Genomic DNA, 23,911 nt, shown 5'->3' with positions numbered 1-23,911 from the left:
TTACACATGCAGTAACAACCAGCTGCAAACAAATTGTTTCATACATGATTACTTATTCATGTCAAGGATAGGAAATTACACACATAGGTAATAACATATTATCAATGTGCAGGCATCAACAGTTGTCTTTGATTTAATCTATCTTGAATAATGCATACATTTTAACATGAAAATCTCATTTTCCACAAAACACTAAATTAAAAGTAACAGGAAGGTGGTAAAAAATTCATTATTTCAGTTACAAAGCAATGAATTGAAAACTATCGGTACATTCAAGTTAACTGTATAATACATGGCATCACCTTAAAATCAGTATCAATATCACCTAAAATACGCAGATGTTGAGTAAGATTGCCTTTTTAAACAAAAAATTAGTATTGCCCTAAAATGAGTGATTTAACAATATACATAGAACTATCATGAACCATTTTCAACATTTACTTTGTTGTCCTAAAATTTAAATAAATATGCAATTTCAAACTATTTATGCAGGTAAACCATGTACACACAACATTTTAGTGCTCATCTTTACCTTTTTTTTTATCCCCACGCTTTTTTAAAAGCGTGGTGATATTGTGGTAATCTCCGCCGTCTGTCTATCTGTCCGTCCTGGACACTATTATCTCCTACACTATTAGCACTAGAACCTTGAAACTTACACACATGGTAGCTATGAGCATATATGCGACGGTGACAGCGACGGAATTTTGATCTGAACCCTGGACCAAAAGTTATGGGGGTCAGGGTTGGGCCGGGTCAGAGATTTTCCTGCGACTGCGATTCGAAAAAGGCCGATAACTACGATGTCCCTTTAGATATTGCTTTCATATTTGGTATGAATGTGTATCTTGACAACACCTATCCATGCGCATACAATTTTTTACCCCTGTGACCTTTACCTTGAACTTTGGGTCAGTTTTAAGGTTTCGAAATCTGCGACCGCGATTCGAAAAAGGCTCAATACTTTTTACCCCTATGACCTTGAACTTGGGATCAGTTTTCAGGTTTCGAAATCTGCGACCGCGATTCGAAAAAGGCTCATAACTACTGTGTCCCTTCAGATATTGCTTTCATATTTGGTATGCATGTGTATCTGGACAACACCTTACCATTCGCATACTATTTTTGACCCCTATGACCTTGACCTTGAACTTTAGGCCAGCGTTTAGGTTTCGAAATCTGCAAACGTGATTCGAAAAAGGCTCATACCTACTGTGTCCCTTCAGATATTGCTTTCATAGTTGATATGCATGTGTATCTGGACAAGACCTTTCCATGCGCATAAAAGAGTTTTGACCCCTGTGACATTGACCTTGAACTTAGGGTTCGCGTTTAGATTTCGAAATCTATTTAGTGGTTATCTACCCAATCAGAAGAAGTGCAAGCATTTTCATCAGACAAAGGAATTATTCAACACACTTGTGTATTGAAAACACAGTAGTGGCGCAGAGATGTACTTAGTAGTCAATTATTTGTGTTAACTCATCTGTGAAATGGTTTAGCCCATCCATCTAATGTTTATACAAGGGATTATAAAATAATGGCGCAAAGGGACACTTGTATTTAAGAGAAGAGATAAAATGCAGTCAAGCATAAAAAGCATGAGAAACTCATGGAATAGAGCCTCAATAATCTATAAAAGGGCTGAAACCTTTAATTTGTTCAATCACACTTTTAGACTCATTACTGAAAATCTTTCAAAATGTTCACGTGTGAAAAATGTGACAAACAATTTAAAGCAAAAAGGACTCTTGAACAGGCACATCAAAGACAGACATAAAATTTAACATTTTCATTGTTGTGTACAAGATTGCGATAGAAAATTTCTGAGACGCTACTATTTAGACAACCATTTAACCTCAAAACATAACTTTTCCAAATTTGACCCCAGGGGCATAATTTGAACAAACTAAGAAAAGAACTAATACATGTCACTACATACCAAATTTGGTAGCACTATGCCATAGAGTTATGGACAAGTAGATTTTTTAAAGTTTTCACAAAATAGGCCTTATATAAGCATATGTTTAATTTTGTGACCCTCGGGGCAGGGTCAAACTTGACCCCAGGGGCATAATTTGAGCAAACTTGGTAAAGGACAATAAGAGGTCACTACATGCCAAATTTGGTAGCCCTTGGCCAAATGGATATGGACAAGAGAATTTTGAAAGTTTTCACAAAATAAGCACTTTACAAGCATATATTAAATTTTGTGACCCCCGGGGCAGTTTTAAATTTGACCCCAGGGGCATATTTTGAACAAACTTGGTAGAGGACTATAAGATGTCATTACATACCAAATTTGGTAGCCTTAGGCCCAATGGTTATAGACGAAAAGATTTGTAAAGTTTTCACAAAATAGACCCTATATAAGCATATGTTCAATTTTGTGACCCCAGGGGCATAATTTGAACAAATTTGGTAGAGGACTATTAGATGTCTCTACATACCAAATTTGATAGCCCTATGCCAAATGGTTATGGACGAGAAGATTTTGAAAGTTTTCACAAAATGGGCCTTATATAAGCAGCGTCCTCTCTCCTCTAGTGCAGTGTCCTCTTTCTAGTGCAGCGCCCTCTCTCCTCTAGTGCAGCGCCCTCTCCCCTCTAGTGCCGCGTCCTCTCTCCTCTAGTACAGCGCCCTCTCTCCTCTAGTGCAGCGCCCTCTTCCATCTAGTGCAGCGTCCTCTCTCCTCTAGTGCAGCGCTCTCTCTCCTCTAGTGCAGCGCTCTATCTCCTCTAGTGCAGCGCCCTTCTCCTCTAGTACAGCGTCCTCTCTCCTCTAGTGCATCATCCTCTCTACTTTAGTGCAGTGTCCTCTCTCCTCTAGTGCAGTGTCCTCTCTCCTCTAGTGCATCATCCTCTCTACTTTAGTGCAGTGTCCTCTCTCCTCTAGTGCAGCGTCCACTCTCCTCTAGTGCAGCATCCTCTCTCCTCTAGTGCAGCGCCCTCTCTCCTCTAGTGCAGCGCCCTCTCTCCTCTAGTGCATCATCCTCTCTCCTCTAGTGCAGCGTCCTCTCTTTTTTTGTGCAGCGTCCTCTCTCCTTTAGTGCATCATCCTCGTTCCTCTAGTGCAGCGTCCTCTCTCCTCTAGTGCAGCGTCCTCTCTCCTCTAGTGCAGCGTCCTCTCTCCTTTAGTGCAGTGTCCTCTCTCCTCTAGTGCAGCGTCCTCTCTCCTCTAGTGCAGCGCCCTCTCTTCTCTAGTGCAGCATCCTCACTACCCTAGTGCAGCATCCTCTCTCCTCTAGTGCATCATCCTCTCTCCTCTAGTGCAGCGTCCTCTCTCCTCTAGTGCAGCGTCCTCTCTCCTCTAGTGCAGCGTCCTCTCTCCTCTAGTGCAACGTCCTCTCTCCTCTAGTGCAGCGTCCTCTCTCCTCTAGTGCAGCGTCCTCTCTCCTCTAGTGCAGCGTCCTCTCTCCTCTAGTGCAGCATCCTCTCTCCTCTAGTGCAGCGTCCTCTCTAGTGCAGCGCCCTCTCTTCTCTATTGCAGCATCCTCTTTCACCTAGTGCAGCATCCTCTCTCTTCTAGTGCATCATCCTCTCTCCTCTAGTGTAGTGTCTTCTCTCCTCTAGTGCAGCATTCTCTCTCTAGTGCAGCATCCTCTCTCTAGTGCAGCGTCCTTTCTCCCCTAGTGCAGCATCCTCTCTCTAGTGCAGCATCCTCTCTCTAGTGCAGCGTCCTTTCTCCCGTAGTGCAGCGTCCAATATATAAAAACATGTATTAATGCTGATATTAAATTGACTTATGTTCACGACTTCATTATACATAGGTTTTGTTTCGGAATACATTAAGCTTTAAGCCAATAACTTCACATACATTAAATACACAATAGTGATCAATGAAAAACAGGTATATACATATATATTGCATCCTTCAACTTTACTTCAAAAATAAAAGTTAATGAAACTGTATTGCCATTGAATATTCCTATTAATACAGTAAATAATGTGTAACTATTTATGATGCATATGAAAAATGTTATTAAACGGGTAAAATGTTATGCCATTTTACCAGACATCAACGAATGTTTTGTGGGAACACCATGTACAAATGGCGGGACCTGCACCAACACACTTGGTTCGTTTACATGCACGTGCGCACGAGGATTCGCCGGAGCTATCTGTGAGATAGGTATGAGAACACACATATCTACTTGTTTTAAAAATCGATTTCCGTGTCGTGAATAATAGTCACAAGACATTGAATTGTCAAAGTTTTATTAAGTTATATATCAATAGTTATACAGCTGAATGTCCAAGTATAGAAGAAAACTGTCTTTAATCGGTGGATGTAATAATGTTTGCATGTCAAATACATTTTCAAAAGGTACAGATAACGTGTATTTTTTGGCTTTTGTTCTTAATTGCAATTAAAGTCGCCGGTCATGTTTTGTATTTGTGCTGCAGTAACGTCCACGTCGTTCGCCATCAGTTTTGACACCGTTGGGCTTACTGTTACTTCTGACCTTCTGGACAATACATCCGTAGCGTTCCAGACTCATAAACAGGCGCTCTGTACTGACGTAAGTAAACACAGAGGTACTGCGCCTGCGACAAAGAAGTTCTCTAAAGCGCTACTCAACGTTATTAGTTTAACGTTGTTCTGGGAACACGTGGCTTAAAGCTTGCGCAACAAGTGTCGTTCAAGATACCCTGTGCAGTCCACACAGGCTAATATGTTACGAAACTTTCCGCCAAACATTATTTGCGGCTACGTTGAGACTTTTTAAAACAAAAATACCATAAAAGTGGAAAGTGTCGTCCCTGATTAGCATGTGCGGACTGCACAGGCTAAAATGAGATGAAACTATCTGAACATGCATTAAGTCACAAGCGCTGCTGAAGTTTATTTATTTGAGGCTCGTTATGGGAACACGTTGCTTATTACATGAGCGTAGAATTAGTCCAAGATTAGTCGTTTCAGCCAACACATGCTTATCTGGGACGACATTTTTCGCCATAACTAGCGTTTTGCTTAAAATATACTTCCTTATAACAAAAATACCATATTAGAGATAAGCGTCGTCTCCAATAAGCCTCTGTTAAGCAATTGCATTAACCCTTTGCATGCTGGGAAATTTGTCGTCTGCTAAAATGTCGTCTGCTTAATTTCTAAAATTAGCATTTTCTTCGATTTTTTTCAAAGAATATTATCAGAATAGCAAACAGTTTGGATCCTGATGAGACGCCACGTTCTGTGGCGTCTCATCTATATCTAGCAAACAGTTTGGATCCTGATGAGACGCCACGTTCTGTGGCGTCTCATCTGGATCAAAACTGTTTGCAAAGGCCTTCAAAATTCGGTTCCCGCACTGAAAGGGTTAATAGTACAATGGCTGTTTCTTCCAGTTGTAAGGATATGTTGCATAAACTGGCCGCGAGATATCTTGATTACACAACTCATTTTAAGCATTGACTCTAGATGGCGGTGCATTTTAATACAAAATATATATTAAGGTAACCATTCTACAACGGTTGCATTTCAAAAGAATGGTTCTTGTGAAGCATGCGACACTGCTTATAATGAACGTTATTGCCTGTGTTATAGTGGACAAAGCAAATTATTATTTAAAGTGTTGGTGGCTTTCTAACTAGGTCTTTTAGACAATTTGTCGCCGTGTCTAATTGATCCGTTCGCTTGAAAATGTGAAGGGATTGGAAATGTTTAAAAGTATTACCGTAATTCACTTTTCTTAATTTACCCTACTTACTATGTCTCTCAATTTTAGATGATGGCCTACTTACCCACGTTCCCGCCATTCAATGCATTTTTCGACTGCGATTTGCTGCAGTTCAGGTAATATCCGAATTGATTTAAATATTTTTGTCTTTTAAGTGCAATTTTGTTTTTATTCGATTCCGGATTCGTCCATTTTACTGACCGACACATGTGCGCATGCTCTCACTGAACTCATGTTTGCTCTTTTCACATGCCATATTTTGCATCATTTAGCGGGAGCTATTTGTCATAAAAGCAAGCGTGGATATATGTATTTACCCTTTACCACTTAGATACGCATTTTCACACATTTATAGCCCCTCACAAAGTTAAATGTTTTTAAAGATCTTTCTTACTAGATTCAAATTTTTAAGGCTTGATTTCCAACCCTTAGATACTGATGAGCAGTGTACTACATGTATGTGTATTTTATATCATTGTGAACGGTGTTAAATAAAATTAATGTTTGTAAACAGAACTACACCAACTGGATTCACATGGCTGGCTAAATTCGATGGAAACATGTCAGCAAATACAGGTGATGCAGTGAGGCAAATGATTTTGGAAAACAGACAGCGAATACGGTAAAACAATATATGTATTTACTTATTTATCTGAAACAGAAAATGTTATAAATGCGGTCGCTAGTACTATTTATATTTTGTATTCGACGATAAGGCGTTCTTGATATTTAATGTCATTATGCGTAAAACAAATTAAACAAGTGATGTTCACAAACCGTATAAGTGTCTTCGGTGCAGTGTTTAAAATTGATTTTAGTTAGGCAACACATATAAACAGAAAAATTGACGAAAATAGTATAGATGTTAACTGCGATAACGACGTTACAAGAGGCCACAGCTGTCCTAAAATAGCGTAGCATTTCGTTTTACACTACTCTATCCACCGTTATGTAATTATATATTTAAAACAATACATTTTATCAGCATTGTATTAACCTCAAGATGCTTTCTCTTCTGTCTGTTTATTGCCGTTTAATGTGGACTTATTCATATTCATTTCATATTCGAATTCCATAAACCGTTATTACGGCATTGTAGGGTGGGGGACTTCTATGCTGTTCGGGTCGGCAATCTAACAGTCAAACAAGGACCATACATAGCAACTAATGTTGCACGGACGGAGAGGCTTCTCAATTTCACATACGTATCAGATCTAGCAGACAGAAACTCGGCACTTTTCCAGAAGTACCAAACATCGTTCTGCAACCAGGTATATTTAATAATTTGGGTCCCACATTTGAAAACCGGAGCTTAATAGATGTGGTAAATTGTAGTTTTATTTTGGCCTTCTCGTAGTTCTCGTAGTATGTAAAATATGGACAACAATATCCGCCTAAACTTGAATTTCGAACAGATTTAACGCTTAAAATCAACGAAAATTCCGTAAAGTATGTCGTAAAATAAAGTTAACACCTAAACAATCAGTGTTCTTTATATCAATAGCCACAATTTAAACGCTAGATGTGGCATGATTACATAGATTTTTGTAGATACAAAATGCTCGTTTTTATTTATGTGTGACACAATTAATTCCATTTTAATTTCCTGCGAATATATCTATTCATACGACACATGAACACTAACATGGCACCATGTAAGTGTTCATCTGTCGTATGAATAGATATCGATGCGGGAAATTAAATTGGAATTAAATATGTAAAACAATAATACAAACGAGCATTTTGTATCTACAAACATCTATTTTACCAGACCAAATATGGCGTTGAAATTTCGGCACTTGCCATAAGGAACACTGATTTTTCATTGTTTAACTTAATATTACGAAATATTGTACGAAATTTGCGTTGATTTTGAGTAGTAATGAGGCTTTAATAAAAAGAGATCCATAAAGGCAGAGAGTTGTTTCCCTGATTAGCCTGTGTGGACGGCATTTTACGCGAATGCATTTAACCCCGTTTCTCATAGCATGGCTAAAATACAATTAGTATGTGATCACAGGTTGTAGTTAATGGCAATAGTATGTGATCACAGACTGTAGTTAATGGCATGTATATCTCATGTCTTTACAATAAATCACTTCGTTACTATTTCAGGTTCAACAGTTGATGAACGCCAGCTCGGCAAGATTTCCCAACTTCCTGCATTGTTCCATCCTTTCGTTCAAGTTAGTCAAACTACAATTTTACCGATAGTATTATTGATATGTATGTGAACGTGCTGATTGAACCAACTGATTGCTTCACCAATTAATGGCTGAACAAAAATGACTAGAACTTTTGTAAAGCACTAGGGAATACTTAAATGAACGCAAAATCCAAGATAAAGGAACTTGTGGCAGCAGCCGTTTCCATGGAATTATCTCAAGATATTAGCCTCGTTCTGGTGAAATGCACGTGTTTAAAGTGTGAAACCAGATTAGCCTGTGCAGTCCGCATTGGCTAATTAGGGACGACGCGTTTAAGCCAACTGGACTTTCGTTTTGAAGTGACTTTCTTTAAACGAAATATTCCATAAAGGCTTAAAGCGGCGTCCCCTATTAGCCAGTGCGGACCGAGCAGGCTTATCCGCGACGACACTTAACGCACATGCGCGAAGCTCTGTTTGCGTAGGGCGCAACTCGTGCATCATCGTGGCCGCAAAACTCTTGGTCTTTATCAACCGGTTGTATGGGTGTAACTCGTACCTTGTCTCATTTCAGTAACAGTAATCCCGCTGAGCCGACCTTCACCTTCAATCTGGAGTTCGAAGGGCAATTCGACGCTGACTCGTTGTCACAAGAGTTCAAAAATGCTGTCGACACGTAAGACAATTAGTTTCAGTTTGCCTTTATAATTATAGATTATTTTCAGTATGAAATTGATTTTATCAAATGATTAACAATTACAAACATACATACAAGAATGAACTCTGCAATACAATTTTGAATCTTTTTAACACAGCATTGAACCTATAGTGTTTTTTCTAGATTGAATACGTTTAGTTAAAGTTTGTACAGATCAGTGTATATAATGACTTTGTTTTTGATCGTCTGTTGAGAAAACAAAAATCTCTATGATAATAATTGTGTATCAAAGTTATAATTATGTATTTGTTAATCAAATAATTACGTTAATAAGAATGCCATACGTTTCTAGTGTATTGCAGGTTGAAAAGTAATTATAGTATTTACATATAATATTAATTTAAACATCGGTGGAAAGTTGTTTTTATCGGATATTATATAGAACCCGAAGCAGATACAAGCCGCATCATGCGAAAATGGGTTTTATGCCATGTGCGTCCATAGAAGCTCCTGACAATCATGCACTTTTGCGCAGTCTTGCAAGGAGCTACGCTGTCTCGAATAGTCCCGCAATATTAGGTGATCTCATTACAGGGTAGCTCCCTTACAGACTGCGCGGACGCCCAGGCCGGTTATGCGCTATGCTGACCGCAAATAACATAAGACCAATTTTCGCATGCCGCTCCTCAATTATAACATTTTTTTTCAGGTCAGATATAAACACTAGTGATTGCGTAGAAGCCCTTAGGCATTTCTTTTTTTGGTTTAATTTAAATGTGAACGTTCTTTTAAAGCAACTTTCCTCAGTATGTGTTCGATCGCTACAACTACTACCAGATCGGGGACCTACAAGTGTTTGCGAGGAACATCCCTGCATATACGTCTGCCGGATTCGAGTTTCAAATACTAAACGTAAACTGGTCAAGCGCTCTCGGTGATGCCTCTTCAAGTTTATACAAACAGTATGCCGACGGGTTTTGTTCAAGGGTATGTAAGAACGTACTGCAATCCCCTTATCAAGTTTTTTTTATAAACCTGTATCATTTTTTACCTAAAACGTTAGTTTATTGGAAAAAATAGTCACACATTTTCATGCATCTAATGATTTAAATGTGTTCTGGACCATCAAGAGTAGCATTTTACTGAGATTAAAATTTATTCCACTTTTACAGTGAATTCGTTTGATTAAAGCCCCGTTGATTAAACTTCTGCTATAAACCACGTCACGAAATGACGTCATTTTTAGGACAAAATGACGTCATAAATCCAGCGAAATTATCCAGTTAAACTTATTTTGTTTAAATAAAAAGGTTAACTGAATAAAAAGTGGGATAAATAGAATAATAGAATAGTGTTGATTATAGATCAGGTTTATCATGCTCGGCACGTAAAACGAAAAAATCACTCGCAAAGGCTCGTGCTTTTTGTTTTCTAAGCCTCTCAATGATAAACCTTATCTATAATCAACACTAACCTATTATTCTCTATATTCGTTATACTGATAATAGAATACGCAATAGAACGCAGTCCGTACTCCGCGTAGCCCTGTATATGGATGACGGGTATAGGCCGTGTTTTGGGATACTAAACGCATACGTGCGTAAAGTAACGTCCCATATTAGCCTGTGTAGTCCGCACAGGCTATTCAGGTACACCACTTTCCACCTCAACTCGGTTTTCCTTAAGAAAGGATTCCCTTTAAACGAAAAAAGCCCCATAAAAGCGGGAAGCGCCGTCCGTGTTTAGCCTGCGCAGACTTCAACGGCTAATCGTAGACAACACTTTACGCACATGCATCGACCCTCGTTTTTTCCAAAGCGAGGCTCATATCAACCTTGTTAAAATGTTCAGTTGTTCCAAAATATTGAAAATCTCAACGCAGAGTTGTCGTTCTTTTCTCTTACATACAATTTCTGCCATCACAAAAAGATCTTGCCAGATTTGATAAGAATTAAAATGTTTTAGTTTAAGTATTATATTATGAACAGTTGTATTATTTTCTTTTATATTTTGAAAATAGTGTATAACTTTTGTTTCATAATAAGAAAAAAACACACCTTGATTAAAAAAAGTGAAAATAACAACGGTAAATAATTGTACCACGCGGCTAGGCTATCATCACGTGGTTGGTAATGAAGAAAGAGATTGAATCAGATACATGTATGCTAGTTCCCGTCAAATATCTGCGAGGGTGTTGAAATATTGATTGTATTCGTTTCAGATCAATACCATAATGCAGGGCATCCTGTCATATGACACATGCCGTGTTACTGGATTCAAGTACGTTTGTCTTGTTGAATGCAGTATTTTGCAATGCACTTTATCACCGTCGGTGAATTACAAATTATTGTTCGTATAATAGTATTATAATAGATCTTGAATTGATCTTTGTTGACATGACATCCGCTGTACATGTAAATAACACGCACATGTTTTCTTTCAAAGAAAAGAATAACGTTTGTAGCAGAAGATAAAGAATTACACAGTTATTTAAGTATTTACGAAATTTATAATTTACTTATAACTTTAATGTCGTTTGCGATCGATAATTCTTTTCACAAAGTGATAGCTGTGTGATGAAGATTTGATGTTAAGAAAAAAAAAGGTTTCCAGTATAACATGATTTATGAAATCTTGAAATACAATAGTCAAGTTGTACTTAACTTGTTTATGGGACCCAGTTTCCTATTCACGTACATAGCACAATATATATTTTTCAGAAATTCTCAGCCGTTCGTTAACGTGACTGTGAATCTGAGCTTCTTTGCCAATCTGAACCCGTCTAGTGCGCAGAGTGCGGTGGCTGATCGTATAGCGGTTGCTACGCCCATTGAACGCTACAACAGTCTCTACATCGGCAACCGAGTCGACCAGCTGCTTGTCTATTTTGATTCGATAGTGCAGTACTACAAAATTCCGTACGGTATGTTTGAATGGATTTTGTGTATGTGCCTCACTCTTAGGAAAACGGAGCTTAATGCATGTGTGTTAAGTATTTCCCAGATTAGACTGTGAAGTGCGCACAGGCTACTCAGGGACGACACTTTCCGCTGTTATTTTGTTTTCTTTTTTCTTAGCGATAATCCGGTTTAGGCAAAAAGTGTCGCCTCTGACTTTCCTGTACGGAGTCATAGTCTAATCTGGGACGACACTGTACGGATACATGCAGTAAGCCCCAATCTGCGACGACACTGTACGGATACATGCACTAAGCCCCGTCTGAGACGACACTGTACGGATACATGCACTAAGCCCCGTCTGAGACGACACTGTACGAATACATGCACTAAGCCCCAATCTGAGACGACACTGTACGGATACATGCACTAAGCCCCGTCTGAGACGACACTGTACGGATACATGCACTAAGCCCCGTCTGATACGACACTGTACGGATACATGCACTAAGCCCCAATCTGAGACGACACTGTACGGATACATGCACTAAGCCCCTGATCTGAGACGACACTGTACGGATACATGCACTAAGCCCCGTGTTCCCAGAGCGAGACTCGTACAGTTAAAGTTTGTGTTTAGGAGATGTAAATTTTACCAACGCAGGAAGCAGATATATATTGGGGTCTCTGGGTCGGTCGGTTGTAACAAGGTCGGACGGTATTTCTGCTCTTTCCGCAAAATATTGTCAATACTGTAGTTCTTAAAACGGTTAAATACAACTTAACATAGGCCATCACGATGAAATGTTAATGTTTTAGACATTCTTTCAAGGCAAAGTAATTAACACATTCCTGAGCTATGTGAATTGATCATAACTTGCGGTGCGGGTATATAAGTCGCGTTTGGGATAAACCGTTTTTCATATGACATATCCTTAAAAAGCATCATTTGGTTCGGTCAGTGGTGTCGAACATCCTAAAAGTGCAACATTAGGTTCGGTCAGTGCTGACGAATATCCTTAAAGTGCATTATTAGGTTCGTTCAGTGATGCCGAATATTCTTAAAGTGCATCATTAGGTTCGGCCAGTGATGCCGAATATACTAAGAGTGCATCATTAGGTTCGGCCAGTGATGCCGAATATCCTAAAAGTGCATCATAAGGTTCGGCCAGTGATGCCGAATATCCTTAAAGTGCATCATTAGGTTCGGTCGGTGACGCCGAATATCCTAAAATTGCATCATTACGGTCGGTCAGTGCTAACGAATATCCTTAAAATGCATCATTAGGTTCGGTCAGTGATGCCGAATATCCTAAAAGTGCATCATTAGGTTCGGTCAGTAATGCCGAATATCTTAAAAGTGCATCATTAGGTTCGGTAAGTGATGTCAAACATTCTAAACGTGCATCATTAGGTTCGGTATGTGATGTCGAACATCCTAAAAGTGCATCATAAGGTTCAGTAAGTGATGTCGAACATCCTAAACGTGCATCATTAGGTTCGGTAAGTGATGTCGAACATCCTAAACGTGCATCATTAGGTTCGGTAAGTGATGTCGAACATCCTTAACGTGCATCATTAGGTTCGCTTAGTGATGTCGAACATCGTCAAAGTGCATCATTAGGTTCGGTAAGTGATGTCGAACATCCTAAAAGTGCATCATTAGGTTCGGTAAGTGATGCCGAACATCCTAAACGTGCATCATTAGGTTCGGTGAGTGATGTCGAACATCCTAAACGTGCATCATTAGGTTCGGTAGGTGATGTCGTACATCCTAAAAGTGCATCATTAGGTTCGGTAAGTGCTGTCGAACATCCTTAACGTGCATCATTAGGTTCGGTAGGTGATGTCGACCATCCTAAAAGTGCATTCATTAGGTTCGGTAAGTGATGTCGAATATCATAAACGTGCATCATTAGGTTCGGTTAGTGATGTCGAACATCCTAAACGTGCATCATTAGGTTCGGTACGTGATGTCGAACATCCTAAAAGTGCATCATTAGGTTCGGTAAGTGCTGTCGAACATCCTAAAAGTGCATCATTAGGTTCGGTAAGTGATGTCGAACATCCTTAAAGTGCATCATTAGGTTCTGTAAATACTGTCGAACATCCTAAAAGTGCATCATTAGGTTCGGTAAGTGATGTCGAACATCCTAAACGTGCATCATTAGGTTCGGTAAGTGATGTCGAACATCATAAACGTGCATCAGTAAGTTCGGTAAGTGCTGTCGAACATCCTAAAAGTGCATCATTAGGTTCGGTAAGTGCTGTCGAACATCCTAAAAGTGCATCATTAGGTTCGGTTAGTGATGTCAAACATCCTAAACGTGCATCATTATGTTCGGTAAGTGATGTTTAACATCCTAGACGTGCATCATTAGGTTCGTTGAGTGATGTCGAACATCCTAAACGTGCATCATTAGGTTCGGTAAGTGATGTCGAACATCCTAAACGTTCATCATTAGGTTCGGTAAGTGTTGTCGAACATCCTAAACGTGCATCATTAGGTTCGGTAAGTGATGCTTCTTTGTCTTACTTGATCGTTGACTGTGTTAGAATGTTTCAGATGGCTGGATAATGAATGTTACCTATTCGCATTTCGGATCACCATGGGACCCCCAACTTCTCAACCAATCCAGTAGCGAGTTCATCAATAAACAGACGTACTTCTGTGAAAAGGTACACCAATCCGTAAATATACACCACATACTTTACCAAGCTTTATTGCTATCGTTAACCAGTCGCCATATGCCAATCAAACTCAATGAACAACCAACAGAACTCTTTTTAAATTACTCAATGTTTACACATTTCGACCCTGTTTTATTTTACCCCTGCACATTGTTGTGATTTATTTTCGACAGATGACCGAGGCATTTAGGAATTCATCGCTTCTTGGCGGCCGATACCTCAAGTGCTTTATCCACAATTACAAGTAAGAGGGCGTTGATTTCTTACTAACACCCCGCCTGAACTGACTCTAATCTTACGGTCATAATAAACTAAATAGTTTCCCTATATAATTCAATGTAAAAGCGACAACTTTTAGCGAAAATAAATGCAACATTTGCACATAGAGACACCCATAACCATACATTTTCTTAAAGGCCATTCTAAGCGGAAGCGATTTATGCAATAAAAAAGATATGTCACGTTCAATCCAAGAAAGAACTTGACACGGATCAAAATCGATTGTTTTGCAACGTTTTCTTTCGGCCGTTTCTTAGTGGAATGTAACCTTTTTCAGTGCAATGTTTTACTCAAGTCTTCAAGTTTATCATATTTTTAGGGATTCAGTAGTGAACATCTATTCATGCCATGCCATTATCTCCGAAAGATAAAACCCGAACAATAGTTTGAAGTGTGAAACATGCCTTCCTGTCAACCTATTTCAGAAATTCGAAATATGTTAAACAAGATTTAAAAATTTTTCGTGATTCGCTGGACGATGTTCACCCATTAATACTCAATCAATGCCTGACGTCAATATTTTGGTATGACACAGTTAGAGTCTTTCATCTAATACAGTCCGATTAAAGAAAAGAACGTATCTGCCTCTAAAAATTATCTTGACTTTTTCTTAAAAGAATTGACAGTTTTATATTTCAAAGCTATTCGTAAAAAATGTAAGTAGCAAATTATATCGTTCTTTATAATTAAAAATTTAATCAAGGTGTACCGTTCGATATCTGTTTCACCTTAAGTAGACGTACGCTAGTTCACAGGTGGTTAGCGTGTGGCTATGATATTAATTAGTGAAAACATTATTTTGAATGATAAATAATCATATTATAACGAAAAATTAAATTTTATGGAAAAACAAATTCACTATCAAATATATATATATATATATATATATATATATATATATATATATATATATATATATATATATATATATATATATATATATATATATATATATATATATATATATATATATATAACAAGGTATGCAACTCAAAATCACCCCAAAACGGGGTGCATCGCTTTGAACAGCCATATCTTCATCAATAAGGCAGCGATTTTCACGATCTCGGTCTTATTCAACGCAGAAATGAATTTCCTTTCTGGAAATGTGTATTTCTTGCAATATGTTTTCAAATGCTGGGTCAACTTTTAAGAAATAACACGATACACAACTCGTATGACCTAGTTGACAATGATCATGCAGTCTTTAAGACTGAAATCTTCACGGAGTAAAGGGAATCTTCCCTACAAAGTTCATGTGCCTCGATACCATAATTCAATAAAACGTATGAAAAAACATTATTACCGTTCTTGTCGTTACATTATTCATCAAGACTAACTGTCCAGCGCCGTTTGAAACCTTTGTTTACATACATTTCAACTAACTGATATTTTAAACACACGAGTGATTTCATTGGTCCAATGCGGAGGTGTGTCTTTACAACTGGAGATTTCATTCATAAAGACTGCATGATCATTGTCAACTGGGTCATGCGAGTTGTGTATCGTGTTATTTCTTAAAAGTTGACCCAGCATTTATAAAAATATTGCAAGACATTACATTTCCAGAAAGGAAATATATTTCTGCGTTGAATAAGACCGCAATCGTAAAAATCGCTGCACAATTGCTGAGGAAATGGCTGTTCAAAGCCATGCACCCCGTTTTGTGGTGATGTTGAGTTGCATACCTTGTTATATATAATTTGATAGTAATTTTTTTTTTGCAGAAAAGTTAATTTTTTTGTGATAATATGATTATTTATCATTCAAAATGATTTTTTCACTAATTAATATCATAGCAACACGCTAACCACCTGTGCGATAGTTAAGTTAACTTATAGTTGCAAATGTAACGATGTAAGCCAGTACTTACAAACATATTTACATATTTCATTTACGCATACGTTTATACATATATATCTCTTCAGACATTATAACAGTTAAATGATTTAAACAAGTGTGAATACGATTAGAACGATAGATTTTAATCTAAGAAAGCAATCTGATTGATTTGTTAGAAGTTACCAATTGATTGTTCGCTCATAGATACGGCAGGTTGCATTGTTAACGATGTAAGTACACTTAGTTGTAATAACAGAACTAATTGCAACGGTCACCGAAAAAAACTTTACGAAACCGAAATTTCGCAAACTTAAGTACCTTTTTCCGTTAAGATATTCATAAATTACATTAAGTTTTCGATACTTCTCTGAAATATTTTATTGGTGTATGTGTTTACTTTTCTTTCTCTTTTATTATTTTGTGTGTGTTCGAAATAGCCTTTCCTATGTGTTTATTTTTATTTTCCTATTGGATTTTTTGTTTGTTTTGCATGGGTGTTTTTCCGTATAGAAACGGGATATTTTATATCAAAGAAAATTGTATAGAAATCAACATAAATGAAACAAAACTCAGCAAAGTTACTTGTACAATACTAAACATAGATACGTAAGCATACAAACCCCACGCTGAACAATTCTCATAGGAAAAACATGGGAAAAATAAACAACATATCCCACTGTAAAACAAAAAATCACATGGGATAATGCAAACAATCCCATGCGAAGAATAACTTTGTTTATAAATTTCATAGTGACAAAATCGCATTTGTTTAGCACAATAATAATTTGTTAATCAATGAAAAGACTTTCAGCGCAAACTTTATCTCAAAGATGCAAATCTTAAAGGAAAAATGGTACTTCAATTTGAGTAATTTTGGTTTAATACTGTTTCCGGTGGCCGTTCTGGTATATCTCAACATAGCGAAAAAAACATTTTTCAATATAGTACAACTCCATTTTACGGTTCTTGACTGACCATATAAACAAACAAAATCAGCTGTAATATGCAGAAAGACATGCTCAAGCTTCGGTTGTGGAATGAAATCCTTGTTCATTCCCCCCAGCAACTATAGATGTCGAGATGTAAATACCGATTGTACTGTCCGTTCATGCTTCGACGTCGTGAAAAAAATCATTTATCACAGATAAGCTTTTTATGCCCCCGGTAGGGTGGCATATAGCATTTGAACTGTCCGTACGTCCGTCCGAAAACTTTAACATTGGCCATAACTTTTGCAATATTGAAGATAGCAACTTGATATTTGGCATGCATGTATATCTCACGGAACCTCACATATTTCGAGTGATGAAAGGTCAAGGTAAAGGTCATCCTTCAAGGTTAAAAGTAACAAAATACAATCCAAGGGAAGTAATAAGCTTTAAACGGGAGATAATTTCTAAACCTGCGAAATGATATATTGAAATTTTATTTCAAAGCGGTGCGATTGTTGGCATTGTGTTTCTGACAAACACATCTCTTGTTCGTACTATTTTTACATTAATGCTGGTCCTGTAAAAGAAGAATTGAGCGTCATGTTGCGAAACATTGCTTAATACAAGTGCGCAAAGTGTCGCCCCACATAAGCCTGTGCAGTCTTCACAGGCTAATCAGGATCAACACTATTCGCATTTATGAATAGAAAAATTTTTCTTAATGGAAGTGCCTTCTAAACTTATTTTAAATCTAGGCGGAAAGTGTCATCCCAGATTAGACTGTGCTGACTGCACATGCTAATCTGGGACTAATCATTTTTCAGTTCTACTAAATCGAGGCTCAATTCGTTTTTTATATGGCTACTTTTGAGACTCCGTATTATGTGAAAGAGGACATGCACGTCAAAATCGAGCGAGAACGAAGCCCTTGTATATAACTGTATGTTCGAATATGATGTCATAATTTGTGTCGCAGCTACGACAACTTCCGGACCGACAAATTTCTCTCGACGGTGTCCCTGCTATTCGACAAAAAGCCGCCGATTTTGGACCCCGAACTTCAGAGCATTTTGGATAGCTTTAGAGTTATTCCAATATCCGGGTCAAGTGCGGTCTATCGTTACATAGGCCGTGATATTGTATCAAAAATCGGGGCGACGGACCATATCAAGGTGAATATCAGCCAATTCCTCGACAATATGGCCACCACGCCTTTGGTTCCCGTGTTCAGTAAGTGATTTTTTTAAATAAAATATAAACATACTGTAGTAAATACTGTATATACCTTTTTTATGTCTCCCACCACTATTGTGGGGGACATATTGTTTTTGCCCTGTCTGTTGGTTTGTTGCTTTGTTTGTGTGTTTGTTTGTTTGCGCCAACTTGAACATTTGCAATAACTTTTGCAATATTGAAGATAGCAACTTGATATTTGGCATGCATGTGTATCGCATGGAGCTGCACATTTTAATGGTGAAATGTCAAGGTCATCCTTCAAAGTCAAAGCTCAAATATATAGCTTCAAAGCGGCACAAAAGGGGACATAATGTTTCTGACAAACACACATCTTGTTTTACAGTATAATTATATGGGTTGTTAATAGTTAACAAATATCGCAGAAATAATATTAAGGTTCTCATTTCAGTAACATGGACTTATTAAGTTGGTTCATCCCATTTTACTAATTTATAAGCATACTTTTGCAATTAATAATAATGTGTTCTTTAATCTGTTTACAAACACAATTGCAAAGAAACTATGTTTCTATGAACGTAGAAAACAATAAGAATAAGATTTAAACGTACATAACTGCACTGTTTATATGTTTAAAAACACACGATTTCGAGTGTGCGTTCGTTTTTTAGTAATTCATGTGCTCAACCATCATCCGCGCAGAGCTTTGACAGGCTTATTAAATCAGAACAAAATAAAAAAGCATAACTTCGTATTACTTGGTTTGTCAGAAGTTAATATTGACCTGTATAGGAGGTCACCGATATGTTGAGCTTGTGTTAATTCGTTAACCCTTTCCCACTTAGACGCTAAGTGAAAATGGCTATGTGCAAAAAGCATAAAACCAGAACAGCCTGTGAATAACTCGCAGTCTGTTCAGGTTGTATGCTGTTTTCTGCTAATCAGGATCTTTGGGTTGGAACTGAAAAGGTTGGAACTGAAACCTTTAAAACTTGGATCTAGTAAGAAAAACCTTATTTTTATGCTTTCCGGTGGTTTATAGAGAAATGTCAGTGAATCAAAACTGATAATTACACTGTTTCTAACAGTGAAAATTAACAGTAAAAATTATCGATAAATTTCTCTGTTTACTGTGAAATTACGTCATTTTTTACGAAATGTCGTCAATATCCCAGCGAAATTCTTTAGTTAAACTCTTTAAAAATGTATAAAAAATGTGAAACAAAGCATAAAATAAAAAGAACATTTGTTGGATTCGCTGTTAATATCGATTTTAATTTACTCGTGATCATAGAACAAAAATCTTTGATTACTCGTGAATTAAAATCGATAATCCACCGAATCCAACAAATATCTTCTATTTAATTATTCCCCGCCATAGGCGGAGAGATATTGTTTTGGCGTTGTCCGTCCGTCCGTCTTTCCGTCCGTCCGGCACTTTTGTGTCCGGAGCCATATCTTGGAAGTGCTTTGGCGGATTTCAATGAAACTTGGTATGAGTATATATATGGAAAAGAGGATGATGCAAGCGTAATGGCGTTGTTCACCATCTGTTAATAACAGAGTTATGGACCTTTGTATCCTGGAAAAATGCTTTTTTGTTTCCGGAGCCATATCTTGAAAGTGCTTTGACGGATTTCATTGAAACTTGGTATAAGTATATATATGGATAAGAGGATGATGCACGCCAAATGGCATTGTACACCATTGGATAATAAAGCAGTTATTGCCCTTTGTGTCTTGAAAAAAATGCTTTTTTGAGTGTCAAATATAACACTTTTGTGTCCAGAAGCATATTGGCGGGGGATATCAATTAAACTAATTTGCTTGTTAAATGTTACTTTTTAAAGGACGACAAATGCGTTAAAATGCGTATCTAAGTGGTAATGGGTTAAGTTCCGGTATGTTATTTGGGGACACTTTCTACATGTTTTGACTGAGCGATGGCGTTAAATTGAATCACACACACTGCCGTATGTTTCAGCAACTGCTTTGACGTTCGACATGCCTCTCGCGAACTTCACGATGCTCCCCGCCCTGAGTAATCAAACCTCACCGGAGTTCCAAACCCTTGCCAGCTCCTTTTGCTCCAAGGTATGCGTCTTGTTCTTTTCTGTATAAAGTAAAATAATTAGGCCCCGTTTGAGCAAATCCTTTTTTAATGCATGTGCGTTAAATGTCGTCCCAGATAAGCTTTGCAGTCCGCATAGGCTAATCAGGGACGAAACTTTCCGCCTAAACTCAATTTTCGAGTAGAAGATTTAAACAACAAAAAATCCATAATTTAAAACAGAAAGTTTCGTTAAGCATTTGCGGACTGCACAATCTAATACCAGATGAGACTTTACGTACATATATTTAGCCCACTTTTCGCAGAACGAGGCGATATTGTACACGTGTAATGAACCATTGTATGCTTGCCTTCGCAACACAATTAAAATGTCCAAATAATCTTATTTAACCCATTAATGCCTAGCGTCTAGAAAAAAAGCCTTGGCAAACAACGATAACTCAGATGAGACGCCGCATCAGGGTCTGCGCTGTTTGCGTAAATGAATTAATGTAAGAAATATTCAAAATATAGAAATAAATATACTAGACATCCCTAATTTTGGAAATAAATTGATCCAATTTAGAAGGATGGGAGAGTCTATTAGGCATAAATGGGCTAAGGTTTCAGTATTGATCTGTCGTGGATTGATATCATGGTATGTTTTCTACTCATTTTAAGACTGAAGAAAAAATAGTATACGTAGAATAAAGGAAATGCATCCAGTTAATATATACAGACTAAGCAATTATTATTGAATATTCCAATTCAAAGAATATTCTTTATTCATAGACTAACCTCTAAAAATTGTAAAAACAGGTCCCGGTTTTTGTAAGTTAGTTTTTTGATGAAAAAGTGTTTGCGCATTTTGTTCAATGCGTTTATATGGATTATATAGCATGTGTTGAAACTGGCTCTAATCATAGAAATCTGTAATCATATTTGTTATAATGTGTTCTGGGGACAGATACATGTTGCTTACAATTAGCCATAAAATGACTACCTTCATTATATATTACATTTCCAAGTCATTGGTGTAAACCATAATAATTATTTTCAGCTTTATTAATTTTTATGCTCCCCCAAAATTTATTTTGGGGGGAGCATATAGTCGCCGCTTCGTCTGTCCATGTGTGCGTCTGTCTGTCTTGTCTGTCCGTCCGTGCACAATTTTTGTCCGGGCTATTTCTCAACTAATGACCGGAATTCAATGAAACTTTATGGGAAGAGGAGATGTGCATATTATCAGCGGGTTCAGGTCGGATGATTTTTCACAGAGTTATGGCCCTTTGAATTTTTCAAAAAAAAAAAATCTTGTCCCCCCAACTTCTGTGCCCTCAAGACGTTTCCTTTTATCTGAATATATAGTGCAATATTGTGACCAAAACCTTTGGGGAGCATCACCCGTCTCCGACGGTTTCTTGTTTGTTAAAGCAAGCAGAGTGAATCTTCCGCTTTTAAAAAAGCACTAACACTATTCATTATCTCTTTGAAGGTGAATCCCTGGTTAAGCAACTTCGACAGTGGCATTCAGTCTTACGCAAGAAACAATGGGTGCGGCCTTTCTTCGTTTGGGTACGTTATCTTGTGTATTTTTGTTAGTAAATACATTTTTCAAACTGCCGATATATACTTAAGTAAAACACGTGTTATAGGTTCCAATTATAAGAAGTGTGTATTGAATAACATGTAGCCAATTATAAAAGCAACCATTATTAATACAAGGATAAAATTATATTACTCGTACGGGGCTAATATAAAAAAAACGTATAAATAAGCAATGCAACAAGTAAAATATTGAAAATGTGTTTACTATAAAGTTTTACCATTAAACGGTTTACATGTAAATAAGTCGCTATATGTGTAGCGGGGTGGGGTAGAGGAGAACTTGTACTGCCTTGCTTTATGATCTAGCTTTAATAGAGACGCGGTTGAGTGTCTGCCTGATTTAGAACCGAGAGGTCCGGGCTTGAATCCGCATAGTGGGTGGGGATTTTTGCGGCAGGGTAATATATGATGAACAACCCAATGAATCGTTTCGGCAAAATATAATTGGGCCGTGCTCTATGAAAAGGGGGTTAAATGCATGTGCGTACAGTGTGGTACCAAATTAGCCTGTGCAGTCCACACAGGCTAATCAGGGACGACACTTTCCGCTGTATGATATTTTTTGTTTCAAGAATGTCTCATTTTAGCAAAAAGTTTAGGCGGAAAGTGGTGTCCCTGATAAGCCTGTGCGTACTGCACCTGCTAATTTGGGACCACACATAACGCAATGCATTAATCCTCCTTTTCACAAAGCGAGGCTCAAATCAATTGCGTATGTTTTGTTTCCAGGATGAACGGAACGAAGCCCTATGTGAAGGTCATCATGCGGTTTAACGAGGTCATTACGCAACAAGGCGCGGTTCCATTAGTCGATAGGATAATTAAGATCATGAAGGAAAATGCGAGTCGTCAAATAATGTTTGGAAGCACGGTCGTCCTTTCTATAGCCGATTTCAGAGTACCGGAAACAGAATTTCGACCGGAAACAGCCAACCCGTTAGTGCAAGACGTCTCAATGACCTCAACGCCCTTCAGTGGCTAGAGAAGACATTTCAAAACATCTGCTTAATATTAATGTCACGAGAGACGATAAAGCTGAATCTTTGCTTATTTTTTTGTTTGACGGAATATCCATCATGACTAATATCGCATTCGGTTTACTGTGGAGAAGTGAATAGTTTACGTTACACTTTGATAACTCCGACTTATTTTTAACAATGTATTTTGAATTGATTATTTATTCTGTGTTGCACTATATATATATATTTGTTATATAATTGATATCTGCTTGTTTTTCTTCCCTGGTAGTATTTCTAACATCCAATTGTTTCGTCGTTTAGTACTGTCGAATGTTTGTTTGTGTGTGTAATGCAGTGCTTTTTTTATTTAAATGAGTATAACCTGTTTTTTTAACATTGATTATTTTGAGTCGCGTTATGAGAAAACTGGGCATAATGCATGTGCGTGAAGTATCGTCCCAGATTAGCCTGTGCAGTCCGCACAGGCTAATCAGGGACGACACTTTCCGCTTAAACTATATTTTCGGTAAAAAGGGACTTCCTTTAAACGAAAAATACCATTAAAGCGGAAAGTGTCGTCCCTGATTAGTCTGTGCGGACTGCACAGGCTAATCTGGGACGATACTTTACGCACATGCATTTTGCCCAATTTTCACAGAACAAGACACACTTTTTAACGCTTTTCGTTTCAACACTCTGAATAAAAGAACTCTAAGCTAGTATGACTGTGTTTAGTGTTTATTAGCGGAAACAGACCCATGGTGCCCACCATATTTAAACCATTTATGCCTTGTGGACTCTCCCATCCTTCTAAATGAGGGATGTCTAGTATATGTATTTCCATATTTAGAATATTTCTTACAGAAATTCCTTTCAAGCAAACAGCGAAGACCCTGATGAGACGCCGCATCATGCGGCGTCTCATCTGGGTCTACGCTGTTTTCCAATGCCTTTTTTCTAGACGCTAGGCATAAA

General features: G+C 37.7%; 1 protein-coding gene across 1 annotated transcript in view; it reads left to right on the top strand.

Moving 5' to 3' along the window:
- LOC127834336 (fibrillin-2-like) overlaps positions 1 to 23,911 on the top strand; it is a 121,919-nt gene that overhangs the window by 93,509 nt on the left and 4,499 nt on the right. Inside the window, exons 72-83 of the mRNA XM_052360082.1 lie at positions 4,015 to 4,131; positions 4,407 to 4,522; positions 5,729 to 5,796; positions 6,195 to 6,302; positions 6,780 to 6,951; positions 7,796 to 7,866; positions 8,401 to 8,502; positions 9,279 to 9,471; positions 10,706 to 10,764; positions 11,205 to 11,407; positions 13,948 to 14,060; positions 14,246 to 14,316. Of these exons, the coding sequence (XP_052216042.1) occupies positions 4,015 to 4,131; positions 4,407 to 4,522; positions 5,729 to 5,796; positions 6,195 to 6,302; positions 6,780 to 6,951; positions 7,796 to 7,866; positions 8,401 to 8,502; positions 9,279 to 9,471; positions 10,706 to 10,764; positions 11,205 to 11,407; positions 13,948 to 14,060; positions 14,246 to 14,316 (1,393 nt within the window). The remainder of the gene's footprint in view (positions 1 to 4,014; positions 4,132 to 4,406; positions 4,523 to 5,728; positions 5,797 to 6,194; positions 6,303 to 6,779; positions 6,952 to 7,795; positions 7,867 to 8,400; positions 8,503 to 9,278; positions 9,472 to 10,705; positions 10,765 to 11,204; positions 11,408 to 13,947; positions 14,061 to 14,245; positions 14,317 to 23,911) is intronic.

The sequence above is a fragment of the Dreissena polymorpha genome, chromosome 6, assembly GCF_020536995.1.
Source record: "Dreissena polymorpha isolate Duluth1 chromosome 6, UMN_Dpol_1.0, whole genome shotgun sequence".
In the NCBI taxonomy this organism is placed as follows: Eukaryota; Metazoa; Mollusca; class Bivalvia; order Myida; family Dreissenidae; genus Dreissena; species Dreissena polymorpha.
Note: the sequence above shows the minus strand (reverse complement) of the source record. Positions and strands in the feature narration are given on the sequence as shown.